Raw genomic sequence first — 16877 nt, forward strand, 5'->3', positions numbered from 1 at the left:
TAAGAAGAGAGGGAGCAGTCTTTACCTGTATTTCTTCCATGAGCTACGGCATTTTCCTGCTGAACTGAGTGAGGTCCTTGCTTCAAAATAACTTCTGGCTACGGTAGGGAACATACTACTCAGTGGGACTAAAAAGAGCTTGCAGAGTTTGACTGGTAGGTTTCCATCTTTTTTTTAGAAAAATGTTAATATGAAATAGTCTAGCTTCATATGAATTTCCACAAAGAAGTCCATAAGAGTTCAGGCAAGCAGAATAATATGACAATTACTTAAGATTTTACACAAAAACCACAAAGTGTCTGGGTTATTTAGTTTGAGAATCATAATTTATTTTTTTTTCTCTGCAAAAGCAGCATGGTGTTTACAGATTGGCTGCAATAGTTCATTAATTGTTTACTATAACTGTAGGAAAATAGTCTTGTCCTGTGGTCAGGTCTGCGAGTGTTAACATGTGGTGAGGCTGCGACACAATCATCTTCTTGCTGTTAATTTTTAAAGCCTCCACAGGTCTGAGGTCAAAAGCACAATGAGTATAGAAAAAGCGTACAAGAAATGAAATAATTTGAAAGACATCAGTCAATTGTTTGTGTAAGTGCCGTGTTCAGTGGCTAATGTTAAGTGGCGTTGCTCAGTTTAATTCATTGGGCCTGCATGGATGTATTTTAGGGTACCAGAATATTTACGGATAATTCTGATGTGTATAGCGATGATAAATGAGAAGGTGAGTATACTGGAGGCAACGAAATAATTTGGGAAAAAGCATTATTTCTTTCTGTTTGTTTGTTTATGAGTACAAATGAAGCTAAGGTTTTCGTTTGACTGCTCTCAAATGCATTGGAATTTTTCTTTCAAGGTCACTAAATTATGCAACTGTGAATTCTGCAAAGACAAAATAACACCTATTTTGCACAGGCTTTTGATCGAGTTTTTTAGGGAGCCTGCTTCTCTTCAGAAATCATTACCAAACTCTCGCATCTGAGGCATGCAGTCTTATACAGGTACATATGAAAAATGTGTGATAAATTCCAGTCTAAATTCCTCTTTGTCGTTGGGTTTTGTTTATTTTCAGTAATTCCATCAAGCTGGTGAATCTGTGCTCTATATTTATCAGCACGTGGCTGACAGCAGCTGGGTTCATACATTTGGTAAGTATATTTGAAAATACTTCATTGACTTTTTCTCATGGATCGTCTGCTCTCAGAGCTACTTGATGACCTGAAATCGCCTTGTTCTGGATAACCCCTGAACACATCCAGAGAGTACAATAAAAAATGACATCACGGCTTCCTAAATTTTCGGCTTCTACTCGAAACTAATTCTGAGTAGTAAGCAATACATCATTAACCTCAGCCGTAAAATAGACTTGGACCAGTGGAAGTGGGGGCAAGGGCACCGTTTGCCGGCAGGTGGTAGTGTTTCCTAAGGAAACACCCGGCTGCTTCCTGGAAGGGGTCGGCAGGGCTGAAATGATGCTGAAATGATGAAAGCAGGGGTTGTGCCAGGAGGCAGTTCTGTATTCCCACGAGAAGCAATGGAATGGCCACCATTCTGGCTAGCGATTTTTAAGAGATTGTTTTCCTCTCTTTTGAAATTTAAAAAAAAAATTTATGTAGTTTTCAGTCACCGATAACGTAGATTTTTGTAATAGTTTTTTGTTCTGCACTTGGCAAGACGTGAAAAATTTAAGATAGCTAGTGCAGAAGTACATGAGTTCATAAATGTGAATATGCATATATAGGATAGGCATATGTCAACTGCGTATTTAAAACTAATGGCGTTTACTGATCAGTTTTGGTAAATATGATTGAATGTGGTTAACTGTTTGTCCCTTAAGTACATTGTATGATCAAGCTGCTAGTAGTAACAAGTTATTCAGGAATGGTTTTGGACTAATATTATATTTTAATGATATTGATGTTAGTCCAGAGCAATTAAAATTACTTCACTTGAATTACCTTGACCTGTATCCAGCTATAGTAAGATCAAATATTCAGAATGTTTATCTTGTTATTATACCAGATAGTAATTTAATTTTCACTCTTATGAAGATGCACTGAAATTTTGCATGTTTTTGTTTCTGATATACTTCACATTCAGGGATGACCACGTTTTTTAACAACAACAACAACAAAAAAATAAAATTACATCAGGAGGGCAGGGATGCTATTTTCTAGAGCTTGGGGTTTAGGTTATTTTTGGTTTGGTTTTGGTTTTCAGCATAAATTTCTCTATTGTACTGTAGGAATCCTCAAACATCAAACGTTTTTACTCTGGAACAGATTTGAGAGGGCATGCTCCTTCCCCACTGATAAATCTACAACTTTGTCACATACAGTAGCTGGCTTCTTGGAAAAGTAATGAGTATCACTGAACTTAACATGTCACTACTGCCTTTAGTAGCTACATAATGCTTTAAGACCCAAACTAAGAAGTATAATTTCATTACAAGTAAGAATCACTGAAAAAAAATTCTGAACAAAATAAAATATAAAATGAACTTATCTAGCTGCATTAATAAGTTATGTAGTGGTGAATGGAAAAGAAACTTTCTACAAACGGTATGAGTGGCAAGGCTGTGTATGTCGACAAAAGAACGGTAGCGGTATAATTGGGGCAGGGTTGGGTTCTGTATTTGTTAAAAATAAATCACAGGAGGTTTAGGAGTTTATATGCCATTTAAAAAAATAAAATACATACATATATATACACACACACACATATATCACTAGAGTTAATTTGTGGTACAGCTCTTTTAATTCATTGTATGCTTTCTTGTCAAATTTAGGTGGAGAACTCAGGGGATCCATGGGAAAATTTCCAAAATAATCAACCGCTAACATATTGGGAATGTGTTTATTTACTGATGGTTACAATGTCCACTGTTGGCTATGGAGATGTTTATGCAAAAACAACTCTTGGTCGCCTTTTCATGGTCTTCTTCATCCTTGGGGGATTGGTAAAAACTCTTTGTTGTTGTTGTTATTATTACTACTATTATTATTCCAGCTACCTTAATATTTGATACAATATATCTCAATGCTGTAATTAAAGAAGTAATAATATATGGTTTAGGGAATTAAAATTAATTATAAGATGTTTAAATATGTTTAATACACCCTTTTTCTTCTATAGACAAATATTTTGGTGGAGCTTATCAAATTAGTCTGGTTTAGTAGAGTGAGAATTTTTCTAAGCCATTTAAATCAATAATGCTTGTGAATACATTAAGTGCCTTAATATTTCAACTTATAATGTTATTTGTACTTTCTAGTGAGTGACTGTAGTGTGTATTTTTTGAGGCTGCTGTAGATACTTAAAGGCACTTTGCGGTTTCAGAAACCCTACCCACCCTTCTGTGTTCCTTCCCAACATTCCAACAAACACTGTGGCTTTGGACTGCCTTAAAGAGCAGCTTGCCTGATCCAGATGATGGCAAACCACATTCTCTTTAATTTCAAACATACTTTCATGTCATATAGCAGAATTTTAACTCACAATTTATCACATGGCCATAACTAGTATCCTTTTATGTCAGCAAGTGCTTGTGTTCTTTGTCCTGTATGTACATAGCACCAAAGTTACTAATTGTCTTCTGTTAACTTTGCTATTGTTTATTAGTGTTAGTAATATTATAGGACCTGTTGCAATGTTGTGCTGTAAACCAGCAAGGTTTATTTTTTATTTACTCTGTGCAAGGTAAGTGCTTTATGGATGATTCACAATATAAATTGTGCCCATAGATACATACGTGTATTGTTTTCTCTCATGTATCGATTTCACATATACATACATCTCACAGAGGTGATATGTATATAACTAATGTTATGAATGCAATATATGAGACAAACAGAAATACATATATATCTATATATATATATGAGTATAAATATATGCATTCCCATCGATGTTTATTGACATACAAAGACAAAGACCATGTCAAATGGCAATAGCTCTTCGAAGTATCCAGCCACAAGGAAGATGTTTGTTGGACAAAACATGGCAGAATAATTTTTATTTTCTCCTCAAAACCTTTTTACTATCACGTGTTATTCCAATCCTTTTGAAAACATAAACTTTTGGAAAAGCTTTTTTTTGGGGGCGGGGGGTGACATTTTTGTTTCTTGACTAAGGGGAATAACCCCGATTTCATCGTGTTTTTTGCCTTATTTTGAATCCTAATAATGGGGGGAAAAATCTGTCTTTTAAACTACAAATGTAACAGTAATGATAACACTTATTTTTGTTTTTTGCAGTGTATTTTGGATAAGTTTTTTCCCCTCCCCTCTTCAGGAAGAATTAGACATAACTGTATTTTATGGTTAGAGACCGATTTGAATTAATTTTGTTCTTGTTTTGTTTTGTGTGTCTATTTTTCCTCTTTTGACCATTTTCTTAATTTGTAAGGTGTGCATCTTCTCCAAGACCAACTTTTACATTAAGCCTTCTTGTTTGATAAGAACTTTTACATTTTTTTAAAAAAAAAAATTTTTTAAAACAACTGCATAGATCTAATTCTTTTGCATTTTCAGATCTTAAAGATATATATCTTCTGAAAATATTCATCATCCCCCTTTCTTTGGCCTCTCTTTTTAGTCTTTTCTTCTGTCTCCTATCTTCTTCTTAGGCCATGTTTGCCAGCTACGTCCCTGAAATCATAGAGTTAATAGGAAACCGCAAGAAATATGGTGGTTCCTATAGTGCGGTTAGTGGAAGAAAGTAAGTATCCCAAGAGGCTCTGCTGCCTCTGCTGCAGTAGAACACTCTCTGCATGCCATTTTCTTTTTTTTTTTTTTTTGTTTTTGTTTCATGCATGTAGGCAATGTTTGCTCGCTACGTGCCAGAAATTGCTGCTCTCATCCTTAATCGGAAGAAATACGGCGGGACTTTTAACTCAACCCGAGGCAGAAAGTAAGTCAAAACAGACCAGGTGTGGTTGTGTGACTTTAAAGAGCCCCTGATGGTGGTAATAGCTGACTCACAGCTTAGCAGGCTGTATTCCTTGACATCAGATGTTACCACTGGAGAGTTGTCACACTATAATTAGAGACCTGGGCTATGCTATGGTACGAGTCACAACGTTTTGTCCCTAATTTAAAAGAACCTGGATGCTACTAAGTCTACACTGGCACACATCTTGAACAAATGCTGCATATGCATTAGTTTCTGCAACAACGTTGACCTAGCGCTTCACAGTTTTAGGCATCAGATTATCATGTGCTCATCTCTTCACTGGGCAACAATGATAATTCACATGATTTTCAAGCAACTCAGTTCTTCAAGAAACTTGGATTTACGGGAGTGCAAAATATGCAATTTATGTTGATGGGATTATTCTATTAGGCTGACTATGTCAGAAGTCTGATAGTACTATTCATCATTCTTCAAACAGTAGATTTGGATCTCATGCAGCTCCTTTTGACTTCATATGAATATTGCGAACATTTGGATTTTAGGATCTGTGACCAAGGATTTTAAAGTGATTCTCTTCTACACACAATATAAAACCTATCCTAAGAAGAGCAAGTGGTAGCCTTAGTATCAATATATGGGGGGAAAAAAACAAACCAAGAAAACAAAGCCATAAGAAGTCCTATTTTTGCCTGGTAGCAAGGTGAAATTTTATTTGACTACATTACATTTTATTGAAAGCCTGCTTGTTTTCTTGACCAAGTTAAAACTAGCTCTTTCTAAGATTCCCAGCATCTAGACCTGCTGGGATATCGCCTTTAATGAACTAGATGTACTTGGCGATATAGTAGTTTCTCCTCTATATCACCTTTAGTGTTGCCGTCTTTTCTTTCGTTACATATCATTGAGACATATTTGCCTTAAAAGACTACTTGTATAGAATCCTTGTCATATAGCATAAAGTACTGTAGGCAATGCATCCTCTCCCTACCTTTTAGTAGGGATATGTTTTATTACTTTTATTCCTTTCAAGTCATCACACATGCATCATTTTATAAATGTGGATTATGGTTTTATCAAGTTTTTTCTCCTCTGTGGAGCAGAAAGACTGTAATGTCCCACAGAGCTAATTCCAGAGTACTGTTTTATGTCACTGTTTAATCAATAATCAAGAATAAATCAAAGTGTATTCTTTCGTTATAGCTTACGCTATTGTATGTTCAATGATGCTCAAGCAATTACGTGACACAATTGAAAATGTCAGTACTTCCATTTTTTGAGATAACCTCAGCTCTTGGAAGGTTTTGGTTTTCTTGCTGTAAACACACTAATGTTGGAAACTTGCATCATAATTTGCTTACCCAGAATAAAAAATTGCCTTAATTGAGTTCTGAGATAGACTGGTCTCATTAACTTCTCCAAATGTTGGTTTATGAGAGAGACCTACCCAGTTTCATATTTGCATTCATACATGGTTTCTCAAAGAGAAGTTTGCCAAACACAGAATTTTTAGCTCTGTTTTTGAGGCTCCAGAGGAGTGATAGCGGAGGGGAATATGGTTTAAAACCCTTTTACGTACAGAGTTTTAGTCTCTCCCTTCTACATTGTCACTAGTACCCAGCATTGCTCAGATGTCTCTAAACTTGGACCTGATCTACAGTCAGAACCTTTCATCCTGCAAAGCTCAACGCCAGATTACAGGCTTCTGCTAGCTTTGGGGCGTGCTTATTTTTTTTTTTTTAACCTTTTCTTTTTGTCTTATTTATCTGCACTATCTGGTTTTAGCTCACCCTGTTGTCAATGCTTTCTCTGCTGATCTCTACTGCCCGTATAACTTGTTGTTTGAAACTCAGTTCTGTCATCAGCATACCAACTGTTTGATTTACATTATGCACTGTTTTCTGGTTCAGTTATTAATTACTAAGTAGTTTAAAGATGTCCTTTGCTCACGTGGGTCTTTCATCAGAGACTTTGAGCTTGGGAACTGCACAGTAAAAAGCCATTAGCACCCCTTGTTTGGTGTTGCTTTTGCAGTCAGTAGAACAAGATTGATGAAATGCTATGTTTGGCCAAAATTTAAGTTTTCATTTGGAATTCAGTGTTGAGAGAATGGATTGTCAGAACCAATAAGTTTTCCTTTGCTTGGGATATAGACATGTGGTAGTAATTAGTAATATAAGGTCTTTAGTTGAGCAACCAAGCATAGATTCTGGCAGGAAACATAATGAGAAACTACAGTTGTTCTATTCCTAACGTCAGAAAGTTTCCAGATAAAATTAAATACATGTACAAAATGAAAGCAGATAAATTTTGTTGAAAGATGTCGTTTCAGCTCTTAAAATAGCAAATGCGTATACTTTTTAACGTTTTCCAGGATAGATAAATATATGGAATCTGCTTTGTAGCATTTATATATCTGTTTATATATGCTGCCTCATGAACTATGTCTGTGGAATAGCATGCTTCTATATTATTGAATGTTTAGGTGGGAAATGAAAATTAACATATGATTATGTATGCTTTGAGGATTGTACCACATGGCTTTAACACTATGGAGGGCCTTGCTATAGAATTATAGCTATAAGAGCATCTAGAATGTATGCATAAAAATTATTTCTACAAACCCTGCTTACTAAAGAAGAGAAACAACCAACACACCAGCAAGTTTGATCTCACATTTCATTCTGTCAAAATTTCATATTCAGCCAGTAAAGACCCCAAAGGAATCATAAACTATATAGGAATCATTGTGCACAATGAAGAAGCTTACTTTGCTCTTAGATGAGATGTCTACATACAGAGTTTGGAAACACAAGTAGTTTGTTGGCAGTATGCAATTATCACTGGTTAAATTACTAGAAACTAGGTAGTTTTGTCATAAAGGTCCATGGGGGATTTAAAATTTAATTTACAGTCTCTGCCTTGTAGTATATTCCTGTAATGAGACTTCTAAGGTCTCATAGGGCACAAAGCAGGAATGTTACTGGAGTCTTTGATTGAAGTTTCGCCTGTTAACTCATTGTTGCGTATATACCGAAATGCATACAAATATAACTGTACAAAATGTGACCGAGACCAAAAAGATACATTTCATGACGTGTAGCATAATGATGTCGGTGCATTACAACCCAGCACAAAAAACCCCAACAAACCAACAACCAAAAAAACCTCCAAAAAACAACCAACCTACAAACATACAAAAAACCAAGTTGCCAAAAAAGGTACCAATCCTTGTCTTGAATTTCAGATTTGTAAGCAATGGGATCTGCTCTATAGGTAATGAGGTTCTTTCTAAACAGCTGTTTTGCTACTCTTTACAGAGCAGCTAATCGGAAGACTCTAATGTTTTTCCTGTTTGCCCTGACACACCAGAATCAGATGGTCTGTAGACAAGAAAAGCTGGCCACCTTAGTTTAGTTATATTCAGAACAAACAAATAATTCCTTCTTGCCGTAGTCACCAATAAATACAAATGATACAGAGAAACCAGACTGTAGTTACGAAGGCAAAAAATAGTTGATGTTCAATACAGATACATACATACATATCTATAAAAACTAAGGGGTAACTGGGAAATAAAATTCAGGGTTGAGAAGCAGTCAGAACCATAAAAAATATTGTTTTCTCATCCTGCCTAGAGGTATAATAGGATAACTATCTGACAGAGTTCTTGTGAGATTTAATGTAGTCTATCCTACTTCATGCTTTCTGAAGATGAGAAATGCTTTTAAAATGCAAAGTAGACGATTTTATAATGAAGGTTAAATCATTATTGCTTCATGACCAAGCATTACATTGTCACACTGAAAAACATCTGCAATATTATATAGGAGATACCTCACTAAAACATTGTGAGACTTCCTAGATCATTAAGTAATAACTAATGAAAGCATATAATTGAAAAAAGTTATATTTGGGTAATTTTGTTTGGGACAAAACTAGTATTGTTATGAACAGATAAAGTAGTTTGTAATGACAAAATACTGGATATATATGCTGGAGGTAAAAGCTAGATGTAACATAGTTGGGTGGAGAAGAAAAAAAAATCTGATCTTTTATTATAGAAGTCTATAGCTTTTAGTTCGGAAAATAATACATAATTACAGATGTGTGTATAAGAGCAGGGGAAGTTTTATAGTTTTTGTTTGACTTCTTTTCATCAAACTGAAGTGGTATACACCTTGAGTATTAGTGGTATTTCCTCTCTTAATGTTTTTTTCTTAATGATTTTAAAACCAGCAGCTGGCTCCCTACACCCTCGCTACACTTAGCTCTTTTCTTTTTAAGGCTTTTGATTTGACTTACTCTGTTTAGGCTCTTCCTTTTACCTGTTGGCATGACTCTCAAGTTAGTATTCACGGCATCATTTTTAAATGATATTTTTAAAGTGAAGTGGTATAGAAGGATGAAAAGGTACCTGCTACTCTATCACTGTGGATGAGAGACTATTGTTTTTAGAATGTAGCAATAAGCGTACAGGTTCCTGCGTGTGTGCATTCATACCTCTGGAAAGCTGGAAGAGGCAGTCATCACTTTGCCTTTGGATGGTTTTCTGAAGTGCTCCAGCTAACCTCTTAACTGTGAAGTTCAGGCCTTAAGTCTTAGGAGACAGGGGTTTGCTTCAGGGGATTCTTGGTTTTGGATAAGTAGAGTTCTGCTGTTGCACTCTTTTTGTGGTATTTGGAACTCACACACTCAGTCCTAGCCAAAATATGAATTGCAAGGTAACCTGTGTTAATTCTTTTAAAGGGAAACCCCCCCATCCTACAACCCAATAAAAAAATAATCAAGATTAGTGTATTTATTAGTAATGTTTATGTTAGTCTGGTCTGAGAGTTGGTTACAGATCCAGATTTGTTGTAGCTCTACTAATTTATAATTCTTTTATTTTTCATTTACTAATTTACTTGAGAATCAAGATCGTTCTTATTCAGTTGTTTCATTTCAGTGTTCATATGATCAGACTGGATTTTAATTCAGTGAAATATTTTCCAGTTGAAGACATTAGGTAATTGTAAATCAGCCTGCCGAAAGCTCTAGGAAGCATATGGAAAGATCATTTGTAAACCGATGGACTGAAAGAGACACTGAATAACTTAATGATTTTTTTTTTTCAGTCTTTGCATTGAATTATTGACTTAATTCTGTGGAGTAAATTCTTTTTGCCTTTTTATCCAAAACTGCTATCAAATCCAATGGAAACTCTTTATGAGGACAGCAAGCAGAACACAGCTTCACATGAATAGATACTGCCAGAGCAAGGGATTATTAGTAGTATTAGTATGTGTCTATCTAAACTACTGATCTTGTCCAAATAGTAAGCATTTATGCTAAACTTTGTTAAATTTTCAAAATATTTTTGAAAAATTATCTAGAAGCATTACTGTAGTTAATATATAAGATTAAAAATTGTATTTTAATCAAATCACAGTTCTTTGCTGTATAAGTTATTAAACCCTCTTGTTTCTCTTCTCCCATGATCTGCTCTGCTTCCCAGAGATTTCTTCAGATTTCTTAAATTTACAAGCCATAAATTAGCAAATCATCAACATATCAACAGGAATAATCATCTGTTAGAGATTCCTTCCAGAAGGAAACATGGGATTCAATAACTAAACTTCACAGAGAAAAATAAAAACTGTAGATAGATAGATATGGTAAACAGAAAGACAAACAGATAATTTAAGTTGACAGGCCATCTTGGACTCATTAGACATTTGAATTTGATTAAAAATTAGGAAAAAAAAAAGGCTTATCCAAATACTTTGGCAAAGGTCCATTTGCTGCAGTAATGAGAGGCATAGCTCCAAAGAAAGTGACACTATATTATTACATTAAATAATATGATACAATATGTAAGATATTATTTTCCAGTGGGATGAGAATGTAGTAAGAGAATGTGACATGGATTGCATTATGATCCCCAGGGGTGTCTCTATTTCCCATCTGCTAGCCATTCTTCTAATCCCACTGTTTCAAATGAAGTCTCACTTAGTGATAAAGAAAATCTGATGAGTGTTAAGTAGACTGACAGATAGAACTAATAGGACAAACTTTTTTTTTCTTCCCAATTTTGCATGCTTATTAGACTACATCTATTCTTATGAAAGCAAGAAAGGGAATGTGGGAAGTGACATATAACAATATTATGACTTTAAAAAAATGTGTATTCTACATCTCAAATGATGTTCTGTTCCTACAGTAACAGCACTAAATTTGTATTTCTAGTTAGAATTGTAATTCAACTTTTCCTTCGCTACCTAAACTTGAAAAAAACCTTTTGGGTTTGGCAACAAAGTAGCAGTTGTTGTTGTCAGACTTCTGACCCAGGAAGGACTGAATCTGGTTTATAATTCTGCTGATCTGCCACCTTCTACCAAATATACAGGTCGTAGCTTGAACTGTGGGCATTCCAGGGAGTATAATGTCAGATGGCAGAAGTTGTGCATTGATCAGCAAGTTTTAGTGAATTATGACTTTTTTTTCAGTTGGGTTCTCTTGCAGAAAATTAGTCATGACCTTTTAGGGTGATTTCTAGGAAAAGAAGTGCTTTTGCTCTGGTTATGAATGAAATGCTCAAAAATTTTAATGCTGTTGTTAACTTCTGCATTGCTTACAAAGGATTTCATTATTTTTTGACTCACCAAGCATTTTAAAAATTCATAAGGCAATTTGAAAATGAGTAATGGTGGGACCATAGAAAGCAATTTACTTTAGGTAAAATATTTTCAGTGTATTTCAAAAGCAATAACAAGGTGTTTTGTGAGTATGATATCTGCTGCTCAAAATACTACAAGAAGGAAGCCCAGAGTCTGGAGGGCTTAGAACAGTAGGTTAAGGCTGTTTGCAACTGAGATGCTAATGCTGGACGTGGGGTTTACTCCTGCATTTTACTGTAACCTTTCTAGGGTGGGCTCCTTGTGCATGCTGTAGCATCTAATGGTTTTTACTTCTGTTTATATAAAAGTATTCATTTATTTCTTATGGTGATATAGTTGTGTTTTGTCTAAATGCTGTGGTATTTTTTATAAAAGTACAAATACTTTAGATAGTGTTACTATCAGGATTGAATGAAAGGATCAATATTGGTCCTCTACTTTAAGCTACAGTGGAAGTCTCTTAACTAATACAGAGCCTGGAAGAATCACGCTACTGTGCTTTCTTCTCATTATTGCAGTTTCAGAGGTGTGTGTCATGCAAATAATATTAACTTTTATTTCTTAGTTTACTTTATTGACAAGCATTACACAAATACTTAGATCATAAAAACGTAAGAGCAACTCATTCTGGTGTAACTGAGCAAGGAAGTGGAATAAACATAGCAGCTCACAGTGAATCACTTATGATAGCATACTGTTGCAGACAACTGCAAGCAAACAAAGGACTGTGCTATTTTCCAGGATCAAAGTATGTGAAACACACTCTATCAGCCTGTTCTCGTAGAAATCTCACTTAAGCGGACACAAAAATATTTGATGACCTGTGTAAGTGAATTTTTATGTCTATGCACTTTAGAAACAATTTCTAATATTTAAAGGTTGCCAGTAACACCACCAGTGTTCACTGGGCAAGACTGAAACCTGGGGTTGCATAAGTGCACTTGTTATGGTATCATAACTTAATAATTCACAACTGATTAGGGTCTTATGCATGACTGTATTTTTGCCACACCTTACCAATGCTATATTTAACAGCATTTGAAATGATTCCTTCTTGATTCTTAGTTTTATATACCTATGTTGGTCACAAGGTAAATTATTATCTGCCTCAGAAGTAACTTTCAAATGCCCGACATCAATGGTTTCCCATTTATGTCGGTCTGATGTATGATCCGGTGCTGTTTCACTGCCTTATACTGTATACCGTAGCTCTTTTGAGTGTTTTTTAGTCTTAACTAATTCCTCTTTCTTTACTCACAATATAAGAGAGATTTAAAAGAGGGTGGAACCTGTTGGAAAGAACAGATAGTTTCTGTCAGAATTAATCACAACAGCTTCAATACAGATGGTATGAGTTTACTCTGGTTCCTAAATAGTTGGCAGCTGAAGCTATCAGGTCCGATTTACAGAAATCAAAGGTACCTCAGACATGTTCTCCTGTGATACAATCACATCTCCAGTCACAGTGCAGTCATATTCTTTTATGCATTTAAAGTTGATAGAAGTTTCAAAGTCAGTGCTTTTGGCTTCTCAGTAACTTCAACACTTTTGAAAATTTTAATCCTTCAGGAGTAAAGAGAATAATGAAAATCTAGTTTCAAACAGTCGAAGAACAAATATTAAAGTAAAGTTGCTGGGAAATTACACACTTGACAATTTACTGTATCCTTCAATACTTTTGACTTTTTCGTATTTCTAGAGCCCGGTTTGAGAATCAAAGTAAGAAAACAGCTTACGGTTGAATTTAAAATAAAATAAAATATCATATCTTCATTTCAGAGTATTTTATGCTCTGTCTTCACAGATGACTAATGCAAAAAGGCAAGTCTGGCAGTAATGCCTTTTAGATTCATACCTGCTTGAATTATTTTTTTTTTTTTTAAACCAACTTGGTGTGTCTTTCTTTGGTCCAGAAATGTCCATTCCTGGTGTATGTTCTCAGTCTTTGCTTTTGTCATATATCCAATACATAGGCAAGTTTTTAATGGTTAAAATATTATGACGTGTTGTTCTGGCTGACTGTACACGTTGGCCAAATAAGTGGTCCTTTGAGGACCGTCCTTGAGTTCAAATCTTCTGTGGAAAAAAGAGGAAATCATGAAATCATGACTTTACAGCACCTATTACACTATTTTAGTCTGAGAGGGGAATTTCTGTTAATGAGGCGTGCATTTAACTGAATAAGACAGAGGCACATAAGCACACATATATACAGGTTTTGCTTAATTGAACTGAATCAACAGAACCTTGAGTAATGTTAGGTAAATCATGAAAAGCATAAGCAGCTAGAAAGATATTGTAAACCGGTATATTTAAAGAATGCATACCGCTGTATAGACAAGACCACCATAGGTCTCTGTTGACATTTATTGACTTTTCTTAATAAGAAAGGGTGACTGAGGCCTTTGTTGAGGAAAACCAGTTCGACTTTAAAGAACCTGTTTACTTCAACCACAGCAGCCTGCTACTGGTATACTAGGAAAGAATGTAGATGGTTGATAGATAAAGGGAAGATCAGAACACTAAGCAGAAAGACCATAAAGAGATTTGAGCATATGTATTTGATATAAATATTATAGTTTTATGGAGACATCTAGATCAATATGTGCCACACTTCATTTAGTTACTTGACAAGTGAACACCATGTATTCAACAGAATGCTGAACAGAATTTTGTATTTATTGTCTTTGATTTATTATGACAGACTAGTTAGAGTGAGTTTTTTCAAGTTCTTTATACTTGTTCCAATAAAATGGATATGATTTCTTTCAAAATAAACAGGCAAAAGAGTTTCTTTTCGTACTGTGTCCTCTGAAGGAAGAACCACGCAAAGATCCTTTTTGAAGAATCCTATTCGTGGTGGATCTGTTTTCATTTATAGTGTTATTTACATAGATTAAGTGAATGTTCTCAATTATCTCATGCCAGAATTCTAGATGGTTTAGCTTTTGCTTATTTCATTTTTTTGTCTTCCTGAAACTGTTTGTATCTGTGGTAGCTTTGGACCTTTTATCGCCATTTTTATTTACTTTATAAGAAGCTAGAGTATTTTTAGCAAATATATCATTATGTCAGTAGTTGAGTGCAAAAGAATTAGGTACTGCAGAGAATTTAATCTGTGTAGAATCACAGCTGAAATTAACTGTGTAGAACTGCACTGATTTTTCATGTTTGGTTACTGTAATTGGTTTTGAGAATAAGTATATATGGGAGAGGATGGATTAGTCTACTTTTACTGGCTGATGGACTATGGCTCGTGATAAGCTTTAGATTCTCAAAAAAATTCTTTTTTGCACCATCACAGCCATGTGATATGGATTCTCATTTGTATATTAAAGCAGTTTCACCTCTGATACATGATACCAATGACAGCCATTACTTAACAGAAACCTTGGTCCTCCTGAATACCGGTCAGCAATAAAAATGTCTGAATTCCTGAATGATGGTTTTCAGTATTGTCAGGGAATTTCTAAAGTTTGTTTGTAAAGAATGGGAAAAAAATTGGAAATCATAATAATTTAGCTGAATACTCTATTACTATTGAGGTTTTCCATGCACAAAAGGATAATGCAGAGGTTAGACATTTCTATTGACCCCAAATTAGTAATACAGTATTTTCCTACCAACTAACTCTAGCTCAAAGCAAAGTTTATATCCAGTATGTTGCCTTTTTTTAAACTCTCAGTGCCTGGAAAGAAATGGGTGGTACATGGGAAGGGAATGGTTATTGGAACAAACAGAGGAAGTTATAAATCTTCAAATCATATACAGGACAGACTGGAACAATATAAGCTCTCCAAGTTTTCTTAAATAATGTACCTAATAACTCTCTCTGGGCAAGTAAGAAATCTGTTTCCAATTTCTACAACTTCTAAGCAAAAATACAATTTATGTTTAAAGGAGATTTTTTGGTGGGAGTTTTCAACCAAAAATTAATGCACGTATCTCATTAAAAAACAGTGTTCGAAACGCAGGAGGTTTTGTTGCGATGACTGCTCAGGACACTGTCTCACACTACATAAGAACAACAAAGAGGACAGGAATAGATCACGTTCAGCCCCAAATGAGAGTGCTAAAATGAAACCATGGTGCAGATGCCTTCTGACACTTCAAAAGGATCAGTCCTGGTGCTCAAATGCAAGAGTGTTTGGCAGCCAAATATTTTATTTTCATTGGAGCAGACTGTTATGAAACCCTACTGAATTGGAATCATAACAGGATTGAATTATTGTACCAAATGCATCTGCTTTTAGCGGGACGTTTTTGGAGTAGATAATGTCTGGAGGTCTTTTCAAAACTGAATTATATTGTAATCCTGTGATCCTATGAAAATTTCTTCTGCAGTAATTTGGGTTGTGCACTCTACCTGGCCCATTGTTTTTTCTCTTCAGTTTACACATATTTTTTAAATATGGACTCTAATTAATTACAGAAAAGGAACCATGTGAAGAGAAACCTCCCAGGAAGGAAGTAATTTTTCTGCACAGGAATGCGATGTAGCACAAGAACATTTGTGAGGACACCCTGCTAAAACTAACAGCACAGGATCTGTACAAAGCAGTTGCCTACAAGAAGTAATAATTTCTATTATTAAATATAATGCATCAACTATGCAAGTTGAAAGTTCAGTTTCGTAATTAGTAGTAGGTAGAAATATTTGAAGAAAATAATACCCATAGTTTAAAATTGGTCATCTTTGAAAACATGTACAAACAGCATAAGGAATACCAATGAGTATTCTTAGCTGCTTTTTATTGTTTTCTTGGGCCTTTGAGGTTTTTGATGCTAGATGGCTTTACAGTCAGGAAAAGTGCTGAATACCACTACACACTTAGAACTTCCCAATATGTTAATGTAGTGTATCAAACACAGTCTGGTCAGAATTTAGTTCTAGTAAACTATTTAGGTTTTAAACATCTCTTCAGAATCTGAGGCTTTCTTGACATTTTCCATTTACATTGATGTATTGGATGGAGATTCATTCATTTGGTGGGGAGCAAATCGCCCCAAATGATATTTTACCCTTCTGTGTTGAAGGTTATTATCCTGACCTAACCATGAGTGCAATAACAGAGGCACACACGGTGCTGGCAGCTCCGGCAGTTGGCCCCTAGGGAAACTGAGGCAGAGTAATTCTCAAGGGGGGAACACAGGCATGGTTTTATCCAGTACAGAGGCTGCTGCAAACTCTGCCAAGCTGCAAAGATCCTGGAGGAAACCTCTTACAGACCCCTTGCACCAAAAAAAGGATGAGCTAATATATTTTATGTCGTCTTTTCTGACATTGTGCTTACCACCTCATAAACTAGG

The 16877-nt window shown here is 35.2% G+C and overlaps 1 protein-coding gene across 30 annotated transcripts in view; it reads left to right on the forward strand.

Annotated features, from left to right (window-relative positions):
- Positions 1-16877, forward strand: part of KCNMA1 (potassium calcium-activated channel subfamily M alpha 1) — a 504883-nt gene that overhangs the window by 330361 nt on the left and 157645 nt on the right. For 26 of the 30 annotated variants that reach the window (XM_040605548.1, XM_040605549.1, XM_040605523.1 and 23 more), the window contains 3 exons: positions 1070-1145; positions 2786-2956; positions 4625-4716. In XM_040605548.1, coding sequence (XP_040461482.1) covers positions 1070-1145; positions 2786-2956; positions 4625-4716 — 339 coding nt within the window. Of the gene's footprint in view, positions 1-1069; positions 1146-2785; positions 2957-4624; positions 4717-4816; positions 4909-16877 lie in introns of all 30 variants that reach the window. The other 4 variants (XM_040605521.1, XM_040605537.1, XM_040605541.1 and 1 more) reach the window with 1 other exon arrangement.

Source organism: Falco naumanni, chromosome 9 (assembly GCF_017639655.2).
Source record: "Falco naumanni isolate bFalNau1 chromosome 9, bFalNau1.pat, whole genome shotgun sequence".
Classification (NCBI taxonomy): Eukaryota; Metazoa; Chordata; class Aves; order Falconiformes; family Falconidae; genus Falco; species Falco naumanni.